Here is a 25,800-nt window from a genome sequence, read left to right as displayed (position 1 = left end):
ACATGCTAATATTATTGCTGAGTAACCCTCAGTACCGCGCGCAGTTTACCGGCGACACAGCTCTGCAGCGGGGAAGCAAGGCCATTTTGCTGCTGTTTACAATTCCTGTGTTGACATTAAGACGAAAACGCCACTGTGGAATGGCAAAAAATTCTTGATTATTTCATTAAATTTCCTTGGTCAATGGTTCCTGGCCTCTTTTGAGGAAGAGATAATAGAAGTTACTGGCTAACGGGCAGGGCAGGCTCAGTGGTATTACGGGCCTCTCCTCTGCCCCAGGGCCCAGCAGCTCTACTGATGGAGTATCCAGGCTCGTGGGTACGGCAACACAGCCCTGATTCCTCCACAGAACACCAACAGAAAAGGGGACTGGGCAGGGTGGGAGATGTCACCGCTTCTGTGGAGGTAACAGTTCTGCTTTCCTTCTCAGGCATGAAGGAACGCAGGCAGGTGAAACCCAGACAGAGGACTTTCATGACACTGCTGTGGGACAAATGCCCAGCTCGCGCACAGAAAGCCCTGGGGGTGTTGCTTCCTACCCATAATGGTAAGGCTGGTGCGTCAGGGAGCCTGGCAGCTGCTACAGTTAGGGAAAAAAAACATGGGGCGTCCTCTAGCCTCAGAGTGGCTGGGATCACAGGTGACTTAACATACGTAGTCTAAAGAAAGATCGAACAACAGCTTGTGTGAATTTGTTCTGAAGCACCAGTCTGAGGCCCTGCCCACACCATTCCACGCATCAGTGTGAGCTTATAGACTGGGGGAAAGGAGCCTAGTCTGGGCCATGAAGCTACCTGGGGTGGGGCTTTGAGAAACTCAACAGAGTGGAGTAAAGGGCCAAGGAGAGAGAAAAGTATATTCTCATAGCTACTCTCAATTTATCAGTTCAGTATAGTTTTGACTTGAGGTAAATCAAATCAACAAATGGCCACCATTTAAACAGCTGAGACCTAAGTGGGGGAGGATGTGACGCAGGCTTTGGTTAAACACAGAAAACATGCAAGGCTGTGGGGCGGACACCTGGGGTCAGGGGGTTTTAAGTGCGCATAAAGAGCTAAGAGAACAGGGAGGAATGCAGGACTTCCACTCAATTCCTCAGAGGAAATGCATCAGTGTTTAGAGCACTATTTGCCCAGAGTACCAGCTTCAGAGGGGAAGAAACGTTTCTCAACACGCGCAAGTGTTCACAGACACAGACACATCTAAATACATGCTTGGTCACAAATACACACAGACACATTTAAACACATACGTGTTCAGATACACACAGACATGTTTAAACACATGCGTGTTCAGGTACACACAGACATATCTAAACATATGCATGTTCATGGACACTCACAGACACATTTGAACACACACAGACACAGAGATACATACATACATGCTTACACAATTAGCTTTTATTACTCTTTGACAAAAGTCAGAATTTTCCTGACTTTTGCAGGTACCCTGAGGCCCAGAGCTTCTGGTGTGCTTTTTAGAAAGACAGGTCTGCATCTGACCCTTTTAAAGCAAGTTCATCTTTGCTTCACACATTTTAAAATTATGGCATTTTGAGGTAGGTCAAATATTTAATTAATACTAAGAATTCAGAATAAAACCAAGGACAGAGGGTAAAGCTTTGCTCAACCAGCTTGAACTGTCTAAAATATTATTTTTACTTTAACAACCACATTTTGGTTGGGAGAGAAAAATGTTCAGACAATAAAATACAAAATTCCACAATACTTATACTTAGACCAATACACAGTACACACATATACACATAGAAGATTCTGATTTTTTTTTTTTCTGAGACAAGGTCTCTCACTACGTATCCCTGACTGGCCCAGATCTTGCTACGGCAGTCTGGGCTGCCCTCAAACTCTCAGGATCCTGCCCACCTCTTGCCTCCCAGCGACAGGATCAACGTGTGTGCTACCACACCAGACCAAAGTTTCTACTGTCTGGAGATCTTACGGTAAAACTGTACACGTTTGAGTATGTGTGCAAGTGCACGTGCAAATGAGTGTGCATACTCGAATTGTATGTTGAAGTGTGTGAATGCATGTTGTTTCTTTGCAATGCCGTAAATTTTAAATAGTTAGGCTATAGTGTTTTCTGCTTAAAACTCATCAAAGTGGAACTGGGCAGACATTTCCTTTTTGCACGGCACGGTTGGTTCCCTGGCTACGGTCACAGGCACTAGTTACAGGCACCTCATCTCCCACAGCGGATGCCCACCACTCAGATTCCTTCCTGGTACTCCCACAGCGGATGCCCACCACTCAGATTCCTTCCTGGTAGGAAGAAAGCTCTGTCTGTCACCCCTCTGACCTCGCCTCACGCGTAAACACAAGCACTGCTGCTCTGGAATACTGAAGGGGAGGACGGGCTGGTGTCGGTCACGTGGGCACATGGCCCGACCTGTCTCAGAGGCATACCTGCTTTGTGCTGAGTTTGCAGCAGCCTGCATCACAGCTGCAGCGGCTTCCTGGGCCTTACGGTTCACAGTGGGCATTGGCGGGCCCATTCCTGGCCCTCCCTGCTGAGACATGCCAGGAGAACTGGGGGTGACGCTGCTCATGTTTCCAGGAAAAGGTCTGTTCTGCATCCCAGCTGAAGGCATTCGTCCCAGGGGCATAGCACCACATGGCTGGGTTGGCCCTTGTCCATGCATCTGGTTGTTGGCATTGATACCCATACCGGGCCCTGGGCCGCTGTAGCTTGCACTGGGTACCCCACTATATGTTGGGGTTCTGGAGTAGTTGCCTAGACAAAAAGCAAAGACAAGTTAAAGCCTTTTATTTAAACATTCTTGAAAGCATTTGCTGGAAATATATTCTGTAGAGTGAAGTGCCCAGCATGGGGCCCTGGTCACTGGTCATGCTCTGCGCCTGTCACTTCCTGCTGTGCAGACATGGCTGCATTCCCAAGGCACCTGGAGAACCAGCTCAGTGACAGAGAGCCCAAAGGACTATGCGACACTGGGATAGAAAGCCAGTCTGAGAGCACGGTGCACCAAGCTGTCTGGACTCTTGGGCTAGTAATCCCAGCTACGTGGGCAGCTGAGGCAGGAGGATCACATATTCAAAAACATCTTGGGCTACTTGGAGAATTCATGGACAGCTTGACCACCATAGTAAGACCTGTCTCAAAAAATAAAGGGCTATCAACACAGGCCAGCGGTAGAGCATCTGCTTAAGACGCCCACGGCCTTAGAGTCAGTCACTGTTGCTAAAAAAATCAAAGAGTTCCCAAACCCAAATCTCGCCAATCTGTTGAATACCTTACATCTTCCACCTCACCCAGAAGTACAATGTTAGACAGCCTTCAGGTGAGGACTACTGAGACCGTCCTACCACATCCCACCTCCACCTGACTGTAGACAAAGCCCCCTCCCCCAGGACGGTGTCACGTGCATCTGCACAGATCCAACAAGGCTGTTCTGTTGTGGGCGCCAACCTTTTTCATCCCAAGACTGAGCGGTTGGCTTATGTCCTCAGTGCCACCCTAGCAGGACAATGGGCACAGGGAATGGCGGTGTGAGGGGAGGAAGGCACCTACAGGGTCTTCAGCTGCGCTGCAGCCATGCTTGCCTTCCTACTGTACCTTGGGATGGCCACTTCAGTAAGAACAGCAGATGTTAACTGCGGAGCCAAAGGGCACACTAGACACCTGGTTAAAGTGTTCTGCCCCACGAGTTAATCCAGATTCTCCAATAACCAAACACAACACTGTTTATAAATGAGAAAACCCTAGCTTGGAGGTCAGAATGGAAGCTCATGCAAACTGATGAGAAAAATCCATGTATTTACCAATGAAACAAGCTGTCTCCCAGAAATGAAAAAAAGTAAGAAAGACAAGTGTCTATAGTCTATGGACAGACTTTCTCAGCTGTCCCGACTAATTCTAGAATATTCTCCCATCACCTAATGACAACACACAACAAAAATGCCAGAAACTGCTCCAGCTACAGGGGAATTAAGTTAAGTGGCTGCCCTGAGAGAGCTCCCGATTTAGATTTGTGTAGGTGCGTGCACACTGGTGTATGTGGTTGGGGAGGGGACAGAGAAAACAGCTCCAAAGCAACACCACACGATGGTAGCAGGGGAGTGATTCTGACTGGGGCGCAGGCCCAGGAATCCTGAAGGAGTGCAGACTTTTGTCTCTACAAGCAGTAGGGGAAGAGAAACCACCGGTGCTGATGTAGGCCAGGCTCTGGGGTGGGACAAGCCCTGTGTGCACTGACTGGGGACTATTAGGAAACCTGTCTCCAGCTTTCTTCCTAAATCCATCCTCAAGGAGTTTGTCACACAGGCATAGAGTCCCCCCGACACAAAACGTGGTGGGTGACTTCCTGGCTGGCTGGGTGAATGGCGGAGATGCCAAGGGGAGCTAGCAGGGATGTCAGGGGACAGTCCACAGGAAGCAGGAGAGGCAACATGGAGCTGGGAGGGGAAGCAGCTGGAGCTAGCCAGCCTGAGGGTCACATTCCTGAGTAGCACACATCTGAAGACACAAAAATGGACTAATAATAAAACCCTTACTATTACTATACTATTACTATGTGCTACATTCAGATCCAAGTTCTTCTAAACAATTCGATTCCTTACAGGATGCCCATTAAAGTCTTCACTGGGACCCTTATTTTGAATACTCAAGACCCAGGGATGACAAGTTACCTGTCCCAAACAACTGGGGAGCCAGGGGTGACCCAGGTAGGCTGAGAGTGTGGCTCGGAGGGAAAGCACTGTGTACTCTGTGCAGCCTCCTCAGTGCTTATGTAACCACGCCAGGACAATGCTCAAACAGGTTTCTTAAATCCACACAAAGCTGACTGACCTCCATAACCACAGGAAGTGAGACACTCTCGGCTCACTGGTACCTGCTGCTAGGGGCATGGTGGGTGAGCTTTCTTCTTCAACTGTCTGTGAAGTATGCGCTGTTATTTACTGCTGAGGTGGAGGCCTCTGTTCATGCAGGCCATGGGCTGGCACACTACGTCTGCCAAGGGCCAGGGAGTAAATATTTCAAGCACTGGGGGTCAACTACTCAATTCTGCCAATACAGCTTACAGCTCCAAAGCAGCCACATGCAGATACTCACACAGCTCTGACAAGTGTGTCTTTACAAAACAGAGCCCAGACAAAAGGGAGTAATTTGCTGACCCCTGAAGGTGATCAGTGCTGGGTCTTGCCCATAAGCTGTTACACTGGCTCAAGTCAGAAGCGTAAACAGGATACCATTATGAAGGCTGAGGGTGAGCAGATCTAAGGGTCCCTGTTGTAGAATATTATTTTAAGGAGTGTTGCATTTGTTTATGCTGGGGAACATTTGTTCTAGTGATGCAAAGATGTGTTGCATCCTTTTATGTTGCATTTGTTGAACTCTGTGAAACTGTGATTCTTTGCCTGCCTAAAATACCCAATAGTCTAATAAAGAAATGAATGGCCAACAGCAAGGCAGGAGAAAGGATAGGCGGGGCTGGCAGGCAGAGAGAATAAATAGAAGGAGAACTCTGGGAGAAAAAGAAAAAGGGGCAAGAGAGATAGATCAAGGAGCGAGAAAAGAAGGGGCAGCCACCTGGCCACCCAGCCCCAGAGCCAGCCACCGAGTAAGAGTGGAAGCAAGAACTCAGAAGTAAGAAAAGGGAAAGGCCCAGAGGCAAAAGGTAGATGGGATAATTTAAGAAAAGCTGGCAAGAAATAAGCCAAGCTAAGGACAGGCATCTATAAGAAAGAATGAGACTCTATGTGTGATTTATTTGGGAGCTGGGTGATGGACCCCCAAAAGAGCCAAGGCGCCTAAGAGTAAAAACAACCACCACAATTTTCATGTTCCGATGTGGGGCTAGAATAAAAGAAAGTCCAACAACAGATTCCAATAAAGAGACGAAAACCTGAGGACTCGGAGGAGGGGCCATAAAGATGCGATAACTATGAAGCAGGCCAACGATGGCAGGCTGTCCCCGCACACAGCACCTCTGCAAAGTTGGAATGTGCAGAGATAATCAAGCACGCACTGTTCTTAAACAAAGGCTTAAAATACATGGAGACTGTTCACAATTGTAAACTTCTTCCAGAAAGTTCTAAAGTGGTTTCTGGGGGTCCCACCGCTGGGTTACCTGCCCGCAGAGGGCCAGCTCAGCAGGAGTAGCACTCTCCTGGATCTTCAGGAAGCTGGTGCAATGGATGCTCTCCCTGATGAGCAGGCACTGTGACTCTGCCTCCCCTCACTGATGTCACAGCCCCATCCTGAAATATCTCTGTCTCAGCTCCTGTTTGGCTTTGCTTTTACCCAAACTCATCTACAGTGTGAGCAAATGATCACAGGCCCGTACTATTACTAGGACACTAGTTCGCACCCTCCCAACACCTGATGAACGGCTCCTGGGGAAGAAGCCCCTTTCCTTTTGAAAATGACGCTTGCAGCTTGTGATGGTGGCACACACCTTTAATCCCAGCACTCTAGGAGGCAGAAGCAGGTGGATCTCTGTGAGTTTGAGGCCAACCTGAGTGAGTTCTAGGACAGCGAGGGCTATCCTGTCTCAAAAAAACAAACAAAAAAAGAAAATGGCACTTGAATCTTACTTTAAAACAAGCATCTAGACTAGATATGGCTACTGCAAACTGCACTCCACTCTTTCTGCCATTTTACTAGAGAAGAGAGTTCCTGGCCTTACTGGGCTTTGCTTACTGTGCTACGAGACAGAGATCTCCCATTCTGGTCTGACTCATTATGGAGTGGGGAACTAAAAAGCTGATGGATCCTGATGAAGATCTACAGACGAAAGAACGGCCCCGCCTTCCTGACTGTCCTGTATCCTGCCCCAAGCTCTCATTCTTTGTAGACTCTGGGGCTGGTTTGCAGTGGGGCTCCAGCTTCGGCAGGAAGGACTGGATGGTTAGTGTGGGACACGGGGCTCTGATGTGCAGCCTGTGTTGGGGTTACGGCTCTCACTCTATTTGCTTCAGTCGGGCTGACTCAGAATCACATGTCTAGGGAGCTGCTCTAATTATAGAGGCCTCTGTGTGGGGGAAGAAATACAAAGTCCCCTTTCTCTTCCTTGAAGCGTTAAAAGCCGTCCTCACTAAACCCATGTGCCTAGATGACCACACTTTCTGAGGCTCCAATGGCTTCCAGGGTAAAGCACAGGCCTTAGCACGGAGAGCCGAGCTCTGCTCCTGACACTGCCTGGCAGCACGACCCTTTCAAGTTATTTAACTTCCCCACACAGTGGCACTGTCATCAGAGAGATGCCATGCTAAAGGGACAGAGCCTGCAGCGCTACCATCTTTAAAGATGAGTGGATGGGGCAGGGCTTGACCCACCCCACTCTATGTAGACTATAGCTCATATCTGTGCTCCAACAAACAGAATCCAAATGCGTAAGCCAAGCAAAATGTGAGAGGAAAGGCCAGGTCTGAGGAGTGCAGTCTTCATCCCGTGGTTCTCTAATAGATTAGTAATTTGTTGGCACTGGCTCTGACAGAAAACAGACGGGTGCAGCATTAGGCACAATGAAGGCAGCAGATGCCGGGCCAGCCCACCTCAGCTGGACTGCTCCTGCAGCCAAGTCCGAGAGCCCACCGGTTTCAAGTGGGTTCATCTTGGCACACCAGCGTTGGGAAATCAGTCACGAATGAATTCAGATCTCAGCCCAGCAGGATTACATTCAAGCACCACATAGAGGAAGCGGCAGCTAGACGCTATTTAAGTCACCACCATTATTTCAGGAGGGCTGCAGATAATGTTGAATCTGACTCGAGCCTCGAGCATGTTGGTAGCTGATAGTCATAATCAATACTCCAAGTTCCTGTTTTTTTTTTTTTTTGGTTTTTGGAGACAGGGCTTCTCTGTGGCTTTGGAGCCTGTCCTGGAACTAGCTCTGTAGACCAGGCTGGTCTCGAACTCACAGAGATCCACCTGCCTCTGCCTCCCGAGTGCTGGGATTAAAGGCGTGCGCCACCACCACCCAGCCTCCAAGTTCCTGTTTTGAAATTGAGTATTGTTGCTCTCACATGAGATCTTGTGCCTAGGCTACAAAGGGCAAGGACCGGTAGGATTCTCCTATGCCGAGAAGGACAAAATATCATAGGCTTCAGAACTTAAACCTTCTATCTTGGATAGAAACAACCTGTATGAGTCGCTATATGCTATTAAAAAAACATATTCGCAGGGCTGGAGAGGTAGCTTCCTGGTTAAGAGTGCTTACTGCTCTTGCAGAGGACCTGGGTTTGGTTCCTAGCAGCTCACAACCTGTAAACTCGAGTTCCAAAGAAAAAGAGGTCTTCTGACCTCTGTGGGCAACAGGCATACACAAGGCAGGTACATTTACATACATGCAGGCAAACACTCACATACATGAAATAAAAACACAGGCATTTATGATTAGGGTTAAGCATGCATTTACCTTGCTCACTGAGTATTTCCCATTTTAATGGCAGTCCTCTACATGAAGTCATGGGCATTGAAATATATATAATAACAAGCATATGCAGTTCTGTAACTACCAGTGCAACCAGGACACAGAATACTGTTAGCATGTCATAGAGGTCCCTTTTACACACTTGGCATCACACTCTGACTCAGCACAGGACTAATCAGTCCACCACTGATTAGAGTTCCACTGGATTTGGCGGTTGTGATCAGAACTCGGTGTGGATGCATTTTGTCTCACTTCCAGGGCATTCTAGAAGAGAGAGCTGGGATCCAGAGTAAGTGGGCGCTTAGCTGACAGGATGCTGTGTGCTTTGAGCGCGTAGACACTGGGCATTATATGACAGCTACTGATGGCAGCCAGAACTTGATGTTGTCAACTGTTCAAAAGTCCCGGCCATTCTAACAGGCACGAGACAGAATTCTCCATGGTTTTAATTTTCATTTTGCTTACAAGAGATAACTAAGTTTTTCTTATGTGACTTACTGGTAAAGGTCTTTCTGTATTAATAACAACAGAAATTTGATATATAACACCCCCCCACACACACACACACACACACAAAACTCCTCTTCCTACTGGGACCATCAGGTAAACCTGGTGTGCACATGGTCTATGGACAGAGTAATAATGGCAGCCCCTCATTACAGCTACAAAGGGGCAAACATTTTACAACGGCAGGGACTTCCAGATGCCTGACAAAGCACAGTGAGACAAAAATCTCTTCCATTGTGAGTTCAGAACCAGTGAGCAGCAGAAACAGCAGTGCACTATGTGCCTTCCTGATGTACAGACTCCGGTGCACTCCTCAGAGATGACAGGGGAGTAAGCAGTGACAAGGAGGAGTATTTAAAGACTGCTACCCCCAAGCTATGGGGGACGTCTCTATAACAAGAAACAAGGCCCCCGAGAGTAAGAGACACTTCTGCTGCATGGCTGCATGCTGCAGAACTTCACATCTTCCTTGGGCCCAGAGGGGCTGCACCAGGCACCAGGGACAGAGGATGCAGGAGGAGGTGAGGAGGTACCTGCTCCACTGGCTGCAGCCTATGGAATTCCCCTGAAAGGCTACTAGGAACATTCTTAGTGACCCGTGAAATGTAGGCCAACACCGCTGGCTTTCCTTACAGGGGGGAACCAGGAGCTTCATAGGAGTCAACTGTAGAGCGGCTTTATATAGTTTTCATTTTAAGTTAATTTTCACTGTAAATTTCCAATTTATAGGAATTGATCAAATCATGGTAATCATTAGACTAGGAGACATCCATGTTAAACTCTGTTATATGAAGGCTACATTTGAGCATCCAGATATGACTTGGTTATACTAACCACTCTGGTAATATAATGACCTAATTCAGTTTTCTCCTTAGTAAGATTGAGGATTAGAATATTCCTTTAATCGGAACCAAATGGTTAGAATGTGGAATGAATCCTTTTGTCCAGTGTCAAAGGTTAGCACAACAAGCATATTGTCAGCTGTTTCAAGGGGAAATGAAAGGAGTGATGTGGGATTCCCTCTATGCTATGAATATGTTTTATTACCAGTGGTTAATAGAGAAGCTGCTTTTGGCCAATGGCATAACTGAATATAGCCAGGCTGGAAAAGATACAATGGCTGCCTAAGGAGACAGATGCCCTGGAACCTTACAGGTAAACCATGAGCCTTGTGGTAAAATACAAAATAAAAGGAATGGATAATTTAAGATGTAAGATGTAGCTAGGAATACACTAGAGTCATTGGCCAAGCGGTGTTGCAATTAATATCGTTTCTGAGTGATTATTTCAGGTCTGGGCAGCCAGAAAACAATAAACAGCCTCTGCCTACAAGGGAGGGGCATGAAGGGAAGCCCCACACAGAGACAGCGTCTGGAAGGCTAACCAGGCTGTGCCAGTCTCCAGTAGAGTAGGCGTGGGGGGGGGGGCAGAACGCACTGAGTCTTCAGACTCGATGGAACTTAAAGGATGGGAGCCCTGGGTCACCGTGACACTGGGCATCCACGTGGGACTCTCAACAGTTAGCAGGCGGACAGCTTCTGACATTTACACCTCGCATCCCTGGACCTGAAATAGTTGCTAAATTACCATGTAATTCACAGTCCTGGAGCAGCGCTCACTCCACCTGAACACCATTCACAACTTGATCTGGCTGAATTTGAGAGAAGAAGGAAAGTCCAGGACTCAGATGGTGTCTCATCCCTTTAAAGCAACCCCTGAAGCCTTTCTGAAGACACCTTTTCCAAAGTAACTGATGATTACAGCTCCCCAGACCAAGTCCTCAGATACACACTGGCAAAGCGAAGGCAGCTGCAGCCCGTGCAGACTCCAGACGCCTTTAGAGAGTCAGTTACCTGCTGAGGGCGATGCTGCTCATGCCGCAAACCGAGGCTGGACCCTTGCTTTTGGGTTAGGGACCCAAGCTGAAAAGTGTCCGAGGATGGCCAGTGTGAGATGCTTTCCTCAGGAAGAAGCAGGCGGCTATGGAGATCAGACCGATTTCTGCCCTCTTTCTCCCAAATTCATCATTAATAATTAACGCTAATTCCATAATTCCCTTCTATTTGTAGAAGTGAGTCCCCGAGGCCCTCTCTCCTCGTAAACACTTTGCAAGGGTGGTTATTACATGTGCTTGCTTCAAGGTAGGGAAGTGCTAGTTCATAGACTATGCTGTAATTAAACACTTTTACACATTTAGCTTGGTTTCATCTTATTTGAATACTTAATAATTCAATTTTAAGGCATCATGCTGTAAGTCTAACACCCTTCCCTTCTGTAAATCATAGGAATTATTTCTCTAATCTCCTTCATATTCCTTCTTCATTATAAGTTTTTAAATTTTAATTAACTTTTTTTTGAGTCAGAGAGTCACTCTATACCCTGAGCCGAGCTTAAACTTGCAGCAATCCTCCTGCCTCAGCTCCTCTGTGCTGGGATTACAGCTGTGAATTAGCACGCTTGTCAGGGCCCTTAGTGTTTCTGAGACTTTCCCATTCCTAAAGTTCCAAGATGGTCTTTGTTCTTGAAGGGAAGAAGTCAGTCTTTATCTCCCCCACACTCATGGAATGAGCGCATAATGAAGAAGGAACCTGAGACCTGGGAGGGGTAGCTGGTAGCCACGGAGTGGCCGCTGCAATCACTCAGCCTGGTCCTACCTGTGGGGATGAAGGGTACACAGGCCACCCTGCCAAAGTCTGCTTTTCTCATCTGCAAAGTGCTGACTGGCTCACTCAGAACAGACCAGCAGTCTGCATGAAGACGGAGTGTGCACCTTCGAGATGGGGAGAAAAACTGCCTGCTCTCCTGGCTCAGAGGTGGACACTGCTCAGGATGTAACCCCGCCCTCAGTGGCGCACAATAAACATTGGTTGGTATTTTGTTTTGTTCTCGTTTTTTCCAGACAGTATCTTACTAAGTAGCCTAGGCTGGCCTCCCATTTATAGTGATCTTCCTGCCTCTGTCTCCCAAATGCTGGGATTACAGGTGTGAGCAACCACATGTGGCCCTGGCTTCCTTGGTTAATAACAGTTTGGGAGCTGCTACCTCTGACGATAAAATGGGTTAGCCAAAGAAGCTGTAAAGTGTCTTCCCCTTAAAACAAATGAACCCTAGGATAAAGTCGTCATAAGGACAGACCGAGGGTTGAGACTAGGGACCTGTCCTGCACAGTGGTGTCTTTCTGACTGTGACCTAGAAGAAGACACTAGGGCTGCTTTACCAGTAATTTAAATGCTTAAGATGAAGAAGGGGAACCCTCCTTTAGAGGTCTCTGCCTCACGGGTGATGTGGGAGTGTCATATATCAATCTGTTGATTTCATTGGTTAAGTTATAAACAAACTGCTAGGGCTCATAGCTTAGAACATAGGTGGGTGGAGTAAACAGAATAGAATGCTGGGAGGAAGAGGAAGTGAGGTATGACGCCTCAGACAGAGACGGACAGCTCTGCTCTCTGGAGTAGAGACGCCATGCTGCCCGCTCCCGGGCAGACACACGCGATGAAGCTCCGACCCAGGATGGACGTAGGCTAGAATCTTCCCGGTAAGACCGGTGCTCACAGATTATTAGAGATGGGTTGATCGGATATCAGAATTAGCCAGTAAGGGCTAGAGCTAAAGGGCCAAGCAGTGTTTAAATGAATACAATTTGCGTGTTGTTATTTCGGGGCATAAACTAGCAGGCGGCCGGGGTGCTGTGAACACAGCCCCGCCGCCGCTCTTATTACTACACACGGGAGTGTCAAGGAGGAAGGCATAGGCAGGCAGTCCCTGACCATAGCATGTCAGGTCCTATCCCTTAGTGCTTGCTAGGACAAGGCAGGGCCTGGGGTTGAACATGGGCAGAGACTGGACATTGGTTTAAGATCACTAGTGCCAGTGTGGGACCTGAGGTGGGGCCGTGGCTTGGGGTGGATCATGGTGTTGATGCCACACAGGAAGAAGGCTCGGTTAGAGGCTTGAGATGGTGAGGCTGGACGCAGGACCCAGAGAGGAACACCACCCTTGCTTCCGATTGTTCTGACTTCATCTTGCATTGAGAAACCCACAAAATGCCTTCCTGATGATATACCCCTGCTATGCAAGGATCCAGGGGCTATGCTGTGGAAAAGACCCTCGAACTGAAGCAAAGAGGTAGAATGCCAGACCAGGAAGCAACTTCCCTCCAAGGCAATATAAACATGTTCCTTCTGGGGGAGAAGGAAGTCACAGGAAGGGTTTGTGACACAGAGCAGTCTGTGTGAGGGCGGATTTGCCTGGCTCAGTGTTCTGAAACGAAGGGGAGTTCGATGCAATGACTCGGAGAGATGAAGGGATTGTCTAAAAAAGAAATCCGAGCCGGGCGGTGGTGGCGCATGCCTTTAATCCCAGCACTCGGGAGGCAGAGGCAGGTGGATCTCTGTGAGTTCGAGGCCAGCCTGGTCTAGAAGAGCTAGTTCCAGGACAGGAACCAAAAAGCTACGGAGAAACCCTGTCTCGAAAAATCCAAAAAAAAATAAAAAAGAAAAAAGAAATCCGTTTCTCAGCAATGGCCTCCCCCCACCATCTCAACTGCTATAGCAGAGCTTAAGTCTTACGCACACAGCACTCCTCAGAGGATCCAAGGAATCACAAGCACAGAGCTCATGTGTGAAGCCTGCATGAAGCCTACGTGGGCCTGCATGAAGCCTACGTGGGCCTGCATGAAGCCCACATGGTTTGAGGTCAAGGCTAAGACCCTCAGTAGCCCCAGTTCTGAGAAAATGGCTCCAGCCTTGTCCAAACACATCTCAGGAAAGGCCCACACCTTTTGTAACTACAGAATTTACAAACACTTGCCCAAGCTTCTTTCTATGACAGCTAAGGAGCCCAGTTTTGCTTGTGAGAGCCCATGCAGGCCTGGTAAGGGAGTGGGCAGGTGGGCTCCCACAGGGTCCACCTCAGCTCAGCTGTGAACCGGGCTCCTCATTGCTCCTAAGCTTGCTGTATTAGCAGCACGGAAGACTTCACGACATGCTATGAGGTCAGTCATAGCAAACCCTAAGGTTCTGCCCACCCTGCCCACATCCATATAAACAAGGCAGGAAGGGGGCCATTTGGAAAGGGTTACTGGGGTAGTCTCATATTCTCCCAGCAACAGAAGTAGCTGGAAGATAGGCACGATAAAGCAATATGAGGGAAAGAAACTGTCCCATCGACAATATCTCTAAGAATACCTAACATCTTTTAGAGACGGGGCTTCAAGGTAAGACACTGGTGAGTCACTGTTTGCAGATGAGAAGTACTTGCTCCTGGACAAGCCAGGGTCTCCAGGCCTTCAGGACACTTGCTGACCCTCAGAGGGCCTCACAGGCTGGCCAGGCTCTGGGAGCCTTGGTTTGTTTATTCCACAGACACAGATCCCAACGAGACGCAGCTTCCCGTGGGCAGGCTCAGCTCTGGTTGTGGGGAGAAGCCACTGCCCGTCTGTGGGGCACTTGTCTTAACTCTGAATGTTCCCAGAATCCTCAGATACGTGGTTTTCCAAGCAACCGTACCAGATTATATCAGTCTACCCAAATGACCCACTAATGTCTAATTTCAGTACACTAAATATAATTCAGGCACGATACTTTAAATGTCTTACTACCAAAAGTGACTCCAAAATACAGGCGTCAGTTTTAAAGACGTGGCAAACAGGGCTCTACACAGACCTGACCGTTCAGCAAGGCAGCTTGGAGACTGTATGTGGGTATGGCTCTGTGCATTTTCCCATCCCCAGACCTGCATCCGTGTCAGCCTGTGTTCTGTGAGGATGCAAGGGTCAGGATAGTGGGAGCTACTGTGTATCTTCTGTAGCACCCGAGGAAAGACGAGGCCCTGGACTGGAGGCACCCTGCTGAGCAGGCAGCTTGTGGTCCTGACGGTGGAGAGGCTACCAGTGTGTGTGTGCTGTAAGAACTGGCAGGTACACGAATGGCCAATTTAAACAGACATTCTGAGGATGTGGCTGTGCCTTTCCTCACCAGCACTTGGAGCTATATCCCGGGACCCGGTCTGCACCGTTCCTATGTGAGCATGCATCCAGAGTCCAAGCCCTACATGCTAGGATAGTGGCTGTACCTTCTACTATCGTGGTTTTGATTAACTTCACCACCTGCCATAGCAAACAACAGAATTGTAAGGCCTGTTTATACCATTAAAGCCCTGATGAGCATGTTAACAAACCCTCCCTCCCACCACCATGCATTCGGAGAATGCTTTGCCTACATTACCTTGGGGTCCATACTGGCTCATCTGTGGACCGTAAGTGCCACTTGAGTTACTCTGCTGAAAGTTACTGATTCCAGGATGCATCTGGCCCCCAGGAGAAGGGTGGGGTGACATGGATGGTCCTGCCTGCTGAGGTCCGTACTGAGACATCTGGGGGTTTCTCTGTGTGCCTGCCATAAAACCTACATGGGAAACAAACAGAAACAGTCACGCAGGTGTCTTATCATTTGTGTATACACAAAGAATCCGTGGGATCCTGTAGAAGGGAGATGGGGAGAGGGTTGGGATCCCCTGGCTCCCCCAGAGAAACATCCAAAGACATCTCAAATTCAGGGTAGAAGATCTGGGAGAGTGCCATGGGGGCCAAGAGGAAGTCACCACTACCTCCTCTGTAGATGGGCCCATAGACAAAACAATCAAAGCAGAGAACTTGCTGCTCCTTCCAGGACTGGATGGGCTCCGTGTCTTCTCTGTGGGGCACAGGTCTACAGCACCAGAGCGCCTTCCCTTCCACCCTCGGCTTCCCTTCTGATAGCCTGAGCACCCATGAGGAGCCAATGCACAGTGTGCTGCAGGGAGCCGGCCCATTGTGTTTTGCACCTCAGCAGAGTTTCCAACTTCCACCCTTGAATCTGCCCTGCCATCCAGTTATACCTGTGTGTGACGTCACCACAGGACCAGAATCTGCTCTGCCAGCCACAGCCCCACCTGTGTGATGTCAGCACAGGCCCAGCCACTTCCGTCAACAGTCCCCTCTCCCTGTTGTACACTGGCTCATCTCTTCAGTCCTAGTTCTGCAAAGCCTGCCTCCTGCTATTGGTCTAACTATTCAAGCCCCTCCTCTTAGTCATCACTACAAAGCCGTAAGAGCTAATGTTCAGGACTAAAGAGAGGTACCAGACAAACCCTTCACTGGCAGGAAGCCCTTCACAGCTTCCTGCAGTACTGAGGACTGCAATACACCATCTGCTGGGGGCCCCTAAAGTGGACCCCACTGACACAGCTTCTCTCTTTCTGCTGTCATGTCTATCTGCCAGCCTTCTGTCCATCCCAGAAGATTGTATCAAGCGCCGTCCTTCAACAAAATTGAATTCTGTCCTGTCTCTACTTCTTAGATGTCTCTTTATGTGTGCGCCCTTCTACTGCGTTCCGACCGCCCAGCTGCGCCTTTCCCACACTCTCTGCGATGCCTTCCAAGTCCATTTCATCACTTCTACGTGTAGCATCATTTCGACACGCCGATGTGGTATGTACATGCATGTTCACATGTGTGTGGGTGCACCTACTGCACATGCGTGTGAAGGGTGTCCTCCTCGACCACTCCCAATCATCTTTACAAGGTAGCGTCTCTCGCTGAACCCAGGCTTAGCAGTTCCGGCTAGTTCAGCTTGCCAGCTTGCTACCACATCTATCTGGCTCTAACATGTGCTCTGGTATCTAGAGACTTCTCCATGTGTGGAAGAAAAGCTCCAAGGAGTCTTTCTCCAGCCACTAGACTGTTTTTAGCTCACTTATTCCTTCTCTTCCTCACTAAGAAATGCCACAAAACAAAACAAAAACCAAAGATCACGTCTCACTCAACACCTCAGCCTGTCTGTGGCACACGGGATGCATCCCACACCCTTTTATGACCCAATGCAGGCTGGATCTCCCTGGACAGCACGCACCTGGTGTACTCCCTGTACTGGGAGTCACACACAGGTGGGACTGTGGCTGGCGTCACACACAGGTGGGACTGTGGCTGGCGTCACACACAGGTGGGACTGTGGCTGGCAGAGCAGATTCAAGGGTGGAAGTTGAAAACTCTGCTGAGGTGCAAAACGGGCAGTACCATACCCGACCCAAACTGCTTCCTGAATAACTGGACGGTTGTCCAAGATGCTGCAGAGCATAACACAGTAGGTTCTTGATAAACAGGCATTTTAAATGCACCAAGAAACCACAGGCTTAAATTCTGCAGAAATAAAAGTTAGCAGTACCCCCTTGAGCAGCCTAGGCCAACAGAAGTATGTGTTCAAAGTAGCACACTGACAAAAGGCAACCTGAGACAGGTCGCCATCGCAAGCGTGTTGGGGGAGAATGCTCACGTTCCTCAGTGGGGACTCTGGCTGGGGAGAGGCAGGTATGCCCGTAAAGAGCTGAACCCAGAGTGGGGCCTCCGCAGCTGCAGGGAAAGACAGGCCAGCAGGAAGGCAGTAAAGTGCAGGAAAGCAAAACCACCAGGTATCAGAGGCCAGGGCTTACATTTCCTGAGAACAAAATGAGCTCTCCTAACACGGCTTCTGCCTAGAGACATACAGTGAAAGCGAGGAGAGCTTCTTATTATCCATCTAATTTATTTATAAAAAGGGATCTTATGAAATTGGGCTCAATTGGCAGCTCCTAGATAGAAATCATCAGAGAAAATGTTTGCTTTGCCAATCTGAAAACAAGCGGGAATCAGGGCACTGGCATTACTCTAAATGACTGCATCTTCAGATGTTCCACGAAGCCATATCTGAGCTTTCCTCGGAAATCCTCCAGGTTTTCAGACAGCGTCCTGGCTAACAGAAAAGGCGCTTCAGCTCCAAGGGGCTGTGTGCGACCGCTTCCCTCGTGGCTGGTTAGCGCTGCCATGCTGGCCCTTTCAGAATTCAGCTGTCCCTCAACTGTGCAGGTGTCCATGCTCAAGCATAGAACTTTATCTCAGCAATCACCAACTAACTGTGCTGGGCTGGGGACAGAAGGCCTGCTCCCAGGGTTGTGTCTTCAGTTCAGAATCTAGTCGGTTAGATATGTAAATGAATTTATTGCAGGGCTACTATACTTGCAACTTTCCATAATTTCTCTGGGGCCCCAGTTGCCTCTTCTTAAAGACTCCTGGAAGGCTCAATAGAGTCAGCATGGGAGAGAGTCCTGCAAGATGAAAGGTGAATTCCTGGTCTATACATCGCCAAGGATGCCTTTTGACTCTGGGACACAGCATCCATCAACAAAGGATAAGTTGATGCTTACCACCTGGGGACTCAGGTGTGTACACGTTCCAAGGGATTTGGGAAGGGCATGTCCTGGGAAGCAATCCACTTGTTCTGCTTCCCACCAGAGTCTCCTGCTAGGGCAGCCACTGCTTCGGTGCACTCTTCAGGAGCTCTACAGTGTGCGGCTGCGCTGCACTTTCTACTTTTCTTCTCGTGAGTGAATCTGAATGAATGCTGCTCCAGGCTCCTTTAGGATCCCGTGCTCCTGTCGTCTGTACGCATCAGCTACTGTCTTCTGACAGTCTCCTGCAGACAGCAGTGACCTCCCAACTGCACAGGGCTTACAGCCTGCCCTGCGATCTGCAGAGAGGGACTCTTGGTTCGAGTACCAGCACTGGCCAGATGATTCCACGATAGCAAAGGGACAGGACCTGGCACACTTTTCAACTAATGCTGCTGCAACGTGCAGAATAAAGAAAGGACTGAAGGGGAGCGGTGTTTAGAGTGCCAAGGCCAGCCAGAGACTCACACAGCGATATATCAGTCGATATAGACTCACAGCTGGCCACCAGCAGGAATCCTACTTCTAGTCCCCCACCCCACCCCCCAAGTGCTGGGACTAGGGCCCGGGACCTGGTGCATGATAGGCGTATACCACTGAGTTATACTCCCAGGTACCAGGATGTTCAATTTTTAAACAGTTACGGAATATTGACATCATCTTCTAAAGAGATTGGTGAAAAGTGAGCAGAAGTTGCTTGAGAAAGAGGTATTTCCCCTCTATCTAAATCTAGAACAGCATGTACATGCTTATGATATGTTTCCCCATTTGTGACGTGGGGACAGACATGCTGTGAGGAGAAAGGCACCATAAGAAGACCTAGCCCCATCAGCTCCCAATAAACACCACTAAGAGCAACTAGCCTGTCCCCAAGTGGTCAGCAGGAGGGGTGGTCTGGGTCTCGGCAGCATGGTTGGGGGCTAGTTTGGTGTCTGCTGAGTAGACGCCAACTAGGCTCCTAAGCTCTGCATGCCCCTTCTCATCTTAGGGGCTCGACAGTGGCCTGGCACGCCAGCTCTAGTTAGCTCTCTGTCATTTCAGTCAGACATATTTGTTGTCTCCTGAGGGAGGGGGAGGGGCTGTATCTGCAAGTTCTTTGGACTTGGTCATTTAATTGTTTTTGCTATTATTTTAAATCTTCACAGAAGGAAATGGGCATTGTAAGCATTTCTTCTCCCTCAAAAGGAAAAAAAATCAAATTTCAGTAAAAATGTTTCTGCCTATTTATGGTGTTACTGTTTATTTGCCTGTATTTTGCTTTTAGGAAGTTATTACAGAATGGCAGTTTGTGACAGTGGAGAAGAGAAAACCTGACAGCTGAGAGAACACAGCTGTACTTGTACAAGGTGTGAAGTGTCGCTAGCTACAAGCCAGACTTTCTAGCAAGGGAAGCTTAGAGAGTATAGGATGAAAAGCCTCTGCACCGAGCCACCATGTGTAGTGAAGAATCACATGTCCCAAGCAAGCATCTAGCAGGAGGAAATGCAAATGTGGGAGCAAGGCAATTATCCGTACTATACAGAAGAATGTTTATTAGGAATGCCCATGAAGATAAAACTTACATCTCTCTCTCACACACAAGCAGTTTCCTACGTAAATGAACTGCCTCTGGGCCCGTACACAGCTACATTCCTCACAAACACCTGCTTTCTCACACTGCAAATGAGAACAGTCACGCAAATCATGCTCTTTAGGAGGGAGAAACCTGAGCAGGCCAGGAAAGATGCACAGCCTCTGACCTGCCTCTGCCACGGGAGACCGTGAGCATCCACACAGGTCACGGGTGACTGTGAGCACCCACACGGCGCAGGGCACGGGAGACCGTGAGCATCCACACGGGGCAGAGCAGGCTCTTCTTTCCCTCGGCTATGGGATCATTCTGAGAGTTAAGCAGGGAAAGTGTACACGAAAGCGCACTTCTGTGCTGAAGAGCCCCGTGGATGCTATACAAGGCAGTTATTGCTTGACAGTGAGCCTACCAACACTTATTCACTGTGTGAGCGCCAACCTAAGCCACCAAGCTGGTATCTAGGTTCATGACAGACAATGTTACACAAATCTACCTGCAGGCCCCATTCTACTCTAGCCTTCATCAACTAAAGAAGAAAAAGAACCTTTTTAGAGGAAAAGATGAGATCCTGTGCTACTTATGGACTTAAATACACAACACCCAGTTTATAAGAGCTATTTTTACCATCACTGATGTGTGCAGGAGCATGTGCATGTGTTTTATTTATTCATGTACCCTTTGGCTCACAAAACAAGCTTTATCCCTACTATGTGCAATCTGCAGTCAGATGGAAAGAGAAACTCACTAGGGACAGCACAGTTAGATAAACTGCTTAGTGTCCTCCTTTTTGTATTGTGCCAAAAGGCCTTGCACCATTATCCTCAGGGACTCCCACCCTTATGGTCCCACCTGTCACCACCCTTGGCGTTGTAGGACATAAGGCTTCTCATGCGTGGCCAGCAGCATGCATGACCTCTGCGCTAGAGTAGCCAGCATGCTGACATGGTGATCTGTTCCTGTAACTGGCTCTCCCACAGACTGTGAGCACTGCGGCTTTAAGGCCTCCTTTCTCATCTGCCCAGGCAGTGCCGGGTGTGCAGCTGGAGCAAACACACATGCCCAGAGTGACTCATGGGACAGCTCCATCCAGAGCCCTGTACCTCTACTGAATAGAGCAGGATTGGCCACTTCTTGCCTTGTGTTCAGAGAGTCCTTCCCAAGGGAAGGCTGTTGTGAGGAGCAACCGACAGGAGAAGAAGATTGGGTGCTGAACAGGGCAGAAAGCACAGCTGTCTCCACCACCTAAACATGTGCCAGTGTACCCCTCTGCCCAGCTCCACTGTGCCTGTAGCCATGAAGACCGTGGGAAAACCCAGTCAGAAAACCCAGGCTAGAATGTGGAGCTACCACATGGGAGTCTGTCTGTTACCATTTCTGACAACTGCACCTCCCTTATATGAGGAAATGAAACGAAGAGCTGATGCATGCACACAAGATGCTTGTAAGAGACAGATACAAACTCCTCAGGAACTTACAGATAACCCACCATTTACCTCCGGCCACAAACCCATCTCTTTGCCAGGCTCCCCTACAACCTACTCACTAGTGAAGCAAACCACACTCTAGGTCCTGTAAGTGGTTACTTCCCCCAGGTGGAATGCTGTCCCCAAGCACCTCTGGCCTGCAGTGGCCCTAGGGCCTGTTTGTTGAGTTCTCTTTCCATAGTCAGCCAGAGCTGACTTCAATATCCAGAAAGCACAGACCCCTTCCAAATGGCTGGTTCTAGAAATAACTGGTAGGCCACAATATGTGGGTCAGACAAGACAAGCTCGCCAATCTCAAGCCATTCCAGGCCTGACCAGCTCTGGGTGGCCCATGACTCAAGTGTTCAGCCTTCTTGGCATATGAGGGTGATGGGTAGAGAGGAGGAGAATTAGAACGAGTACTTCCTTTCACGAGCCTGAACAGATATTCCACATGAAGAGCGAGAACAGGCTGCAGCTTTTCTAACCTCAGGGCCGCAAGCATCAGTGGATAGCAATGACATGATAACCAGAACATAATGGATAGCAACCCACCAGGATTTTCTGAAGGTGTGGAGACCACGGACTTCCCAGTGTTCTCTTCAGTGTCATCTTATGTGTGAAAAGCTAAACTTGAAGGATTCTTTTTTTTTTTTTTTTTGGTTTTTCGAGACAGGGTTTCTCTGTGTCTTTGGAGCCTGTCCTGGAACTAGCTCTGTAGACCAGGCTGGTCTGGGTCTTGGCCTCCAACTGTCTATCCGTGATTTATGTATCCAACAGAAAATTCTGCAAAGATTGTTGGAGAAAAGGGGGTCAAGTAAGAACCCAGTAATGGTTTGTCCTACAGGAGGGGAACCGAGGCGACCACCAGGCTGGCACAGCAGAGGAACCGAGGCAAGCACCAGGCTCGCACAGCAGAGGAACCGAGGCAAGCACCAGGCTCGCACAGCAGAGGAATCGAGGCGAGCACCAGGCTGGCACAGCAGAGGAACCGAGGCGAGCACCAGGCTGGCGCAGCAGAGGAACCGAGGCAGCACCAGGCTCGCACAGCAGAGGAATCGAGGCGAGCACCAGGCTGGCGCAGCAGAGGAACCGAGGCAGCACCAGGCTCGCGCAGCAGAGGAACCGAGGCAGCACCAGGCTCGCGCAGCAGAGGAACCGAGGCAGCACCAGGCTCGCGCAGCAGAGGAACTGAGGCAGCACCAGGCTGGCGCAGCAGAGGAACCGAGGCGAGCACCAGGCTCGCGCAGTAGAGGAACCGAGGCGAGCACCAGGCTCGCGCAGCAGAGGAACCGAGGCGAGCACCAGGCTGGCGCAGCAGAGGAACCGAGGCGAGCACCAGGCTGGCGCAGCAGAGGAACCGAGGCGAGCACCAGGCTCGCGCAGTAGAGGAACCGAGGCGAGCACCAGGTTCGCACAGCAGAGGAATCGAGGCAGCACCAGGCTCGCACAGCAGAGGAACCTAGGAAGCACCAGGCTCGCACAGCAGAGGAACCGAGGCGAGCACCAGGCTCGCGCAGTAGAGGAACCGAGGCAGCACCAGGCTCGCGCAGCAGAGGAACCTAGGAAGCACCAAGCTCGCACAGCAGAGGAACCGAGGCGAGCACCAGGCTCGCACAGCAGAGGAACCGAGGCGAGCACCAGGCTCGCACAGCAGAGGAATCGAGGCGAGCACCAGGCTGGCACAGCAGAGGAACCGAGGCGAGCACCAGGCTCGCGCAGCAGAGGAACCGAGGCGAGCACCAGGCTCGTGCAGCAGAGGAACCGAGGCAGCACCAGGCTCGCACAGCAGAGCCAGGCCCCAGTCACACTCTATTCAACAGCTTCACCAAAGGCGGTTGTGTCAGTTGCTGAGAGCTACAAGAGCACTTGTAAGACACACAAAGCTCCAGAAGCCACCAAAACACAAACATGCTTTTCCTTTGGCACAGGGACAATCTATTTTCAGGCTAACATCTGCTAAATAAAACAACAAAAACAACAACAAAAAACCAAACAAAACCCCCTCAGAATTACTTGTTTCTGTGAGCCAGTTCAATAGGAGATGTCACACATGTGTCACAGTGGTCACAGGCGGCACCGCCTCAGCACCGTGTCTCCATGAGAAAGGCAGACATGGCCATCACACTCACAAATAGGTGTCACACTCCTATCTGGAGAGAAAAATGGGCCGTAAGAAGCATTCTGGTCCCATTTTAATATCTTCAGCGTTTATCTGCCTGCCTGCTTTTCTTCACCACATGAACTGCTCCGAGGAAGACGGGAACTAATGACCCATTCAAGGCTTTAACCCAGGCCCCCTGCGTTGCGCCAGCTGTGCCATTAGGTTAACTGGCAGAATCGCTTTCTCCTTCCCCGCTACTGTGGAGTTTCACACGCAGGCCCCACAGCAGCCACCAGGCTGACCCTGCCCACCCCACTCGCACTCAGCTGCTGACTTACATCCAAAGTGACATCATCTATCACCGGGTAAATTAGAGCCAGGGGAGGGTCAGACTGATTACCCAGCTGGTAGATGGGGACAAAACATTCAGTCTTTCTCCACGCAAATGTCTACTGCGAAAGTTGTCTTCCGAGTTGAGGTCATGAGGGTAAGTGCGTTGCTGGGCTGAAAGAAGCAAAGGAGTGGATGGCCACGGCACCCTGCGCACTCTTAATCACACCTAGAGATGCAAACAGCACTCTATGCGGGCTCCAACCCATCTATCTCATCCAAGCAACCCACATGATGCTCATCTTATTAATAACAATGCCCTGCGCCCACCACTTCAGAGACAAGGTCCCCTCCAGCTGCATGCACACTGTGTCCCAAGGACACTCCAACCTTCGTTTTATGTATGAGGAAGCGGATTTCACCAAAGGTCCAAGGTCACAAAATCATTAAATTAATGGTTAAGTTTGCCACTTAAAACTTAAAACCCAGATCTTCTGCTCCCTCAGCACCTGCAGATGAAAAGGAGAGTCTGGACATGGGACAGGAAACACTGGCAACTGAGGTGGAGGAGACCACGGTCCTGGCCTCCATGGAGCTCCAGCCTCAGCCTGTGACACTCAACCAATGGTGGATGGGGTGGGAGGCAGCATGCAGGGGCCTCTTCATTCACCTCTAGCAAACAGTGACTCTGAAGCTAAACACGGGTCAGTGATCTGGACCTGACTATTAGGTGAGAGCCAGGCAGGAAGAGCCCGGCGGCTCATAGATCAGTCAGTCAGTGTACCTAGAGCTTCTAAGACAGGGTTAATGTTGTAGCAAACTGTGAGACAGGGTGTGGAGAGAGCCCAGAAAGAGAAGACAGGGCTGCTCAGAGAAGGACCTTCAACAGAAAGACAGACCTGCTAAGGGTACCTGGAGACCCTGGCTGCTCAGCTCATGTTGGGAGCTGGTAAATGGAAGAGCTACTGGAACCCCATGACTACTCAGAGGGAGACCCAGGTCGGGGTGATTTAGCTTTCTGGCTTGGGATTAAAGGCAAAAAAAAAAAAAAAAAAATGGTCTTTCACCGAGGTAGGGAACACAAAAGGATAAGGAGGAAAACATTTTATGCAATATACAATACTGAATTTACCAAGATCCAGACATTCTCAGATGCTTGCACTGAGAGATAACTGTCACATGCACAATTGATGGAGTGACAGCATCATGTCTCCTCTAAACACCCCAAGAGTCAAACTGACACTCAACAGCACCATGTCTCCTCTAAACACCCTAAGAGTCAAACTGACACTCAACAGCGAATACTGAGTTTTCCTGTATGTAATGTTTTCCCAACTTTCTGTGACACATACTTTCCTAGAGGCCAAGTCCAGAGGTTCAGGAGATCAGAAAGCTCTCTAGAGTGAGGTCCAGACACCATCTCTTGTAAGCAACCTCTCATTTGAGTTTACTGTCATATTTTGCAGGTCATAAGAAGGAATCCTTCAGTAAGAGCAGAGGCTAATCAATTGCTTTTGGAGGAGATGGGGGCTGCTGCTAATGGCAGTTTCTCCTTAGATCTAGAAGGAGCTAGGAAGGACTACAGAACACCCCCCAATAACTAGTGCATCCCTGAAACTTCCCAGTGTGGGCTTACTGTCAGTCTCAAAGTGGAAAACCAGAGGCAGGCGGCGTCCTTTCTCTGCAGGTTCCCCCATCAGAACTAAACACCAAACCCACTTCCCATTCCTTACCCTCCTCTTGGCTGCCTCTGATTTTAGCACAAACATGCTGATATGTTTTTGACAGTTCAGGAGTTCCATCAAATAAGAGGAAAATCATGCCTGGTACTGTAAACCGAGCCAGCTATCCAGAGCTAGTAATGTCATGGATCTCAGAGTACCTACGGCCACCACTTTACCACAATCCCTAACTATACTCTATAAATATTTGTCCCCATGCCCACAGGTAAGTATAGTTTTCAACCCTCACCAAGGAAACTTCTCTCTGCAACAGACAGACCATTATAGAAAACCACAACCAATCAAACGCAGACTGGAAGTCCAGTTCCAAGGGACACATCTACAATCTACTGCAGCAAGTTAGATTAGGTTCAGGGATCGCAGAAGAGGAAGGGATGGAAAGATTCTAAGGCCCAGAGGATCAGAGTTTGCTGTACAACCTTGTCTCT

At 49.3% G+C, this 25,800-nt stretch overlaps 1 protein-coding gene across 3 annotated transcripts in view; it reads right to left on the bottom strand.

The window, feature by feature from the left end:
• Positions 1–25,800, bottom strand: part of Arid1b (AT-rich interaction domain 1B) — a 348,435-nt gene that overhangs the window by 44,311 nt on the left and 278,324 nt on the right. For all 3 annotated transcript variants that reach the window (XM_041679956.1, XM_041679957.1, XM_041679958.1), the window contains 2 exons: positions 15,148–15,327; positions 2,427–2,754 (listed from right to left, as the gene is read on the bottom strand). In XM_041679956.1, coding sequence (XP_041535890.1) covers positions 2,427–2,754; positions 15,148–15,327 — 508 coding nt within the window. The remainder of the gene's footprint in view (positions 1–2,426; positions 2,755–15,147; positions 15,328–25,800) is intronic.

The sequence above is a fragment of the Microtus oregoni genome, unplaced genomic scaffold (genome assembly GCF_018167655.1).
Source record: "Microtus oregoni isolate MIOR12 unplaced genomic scaffold, Mior012 000033F_ref0000390, whole genome shotgun sequence".
NCBI lineage: Eukaryota > Metazoa > Chordata > Mammalia > Rodentia > Cricetidae > Microtus > Microtus oregoni.
This window is presented reverse-complemented; position numbering and strand designations above follow the sequence as displayed.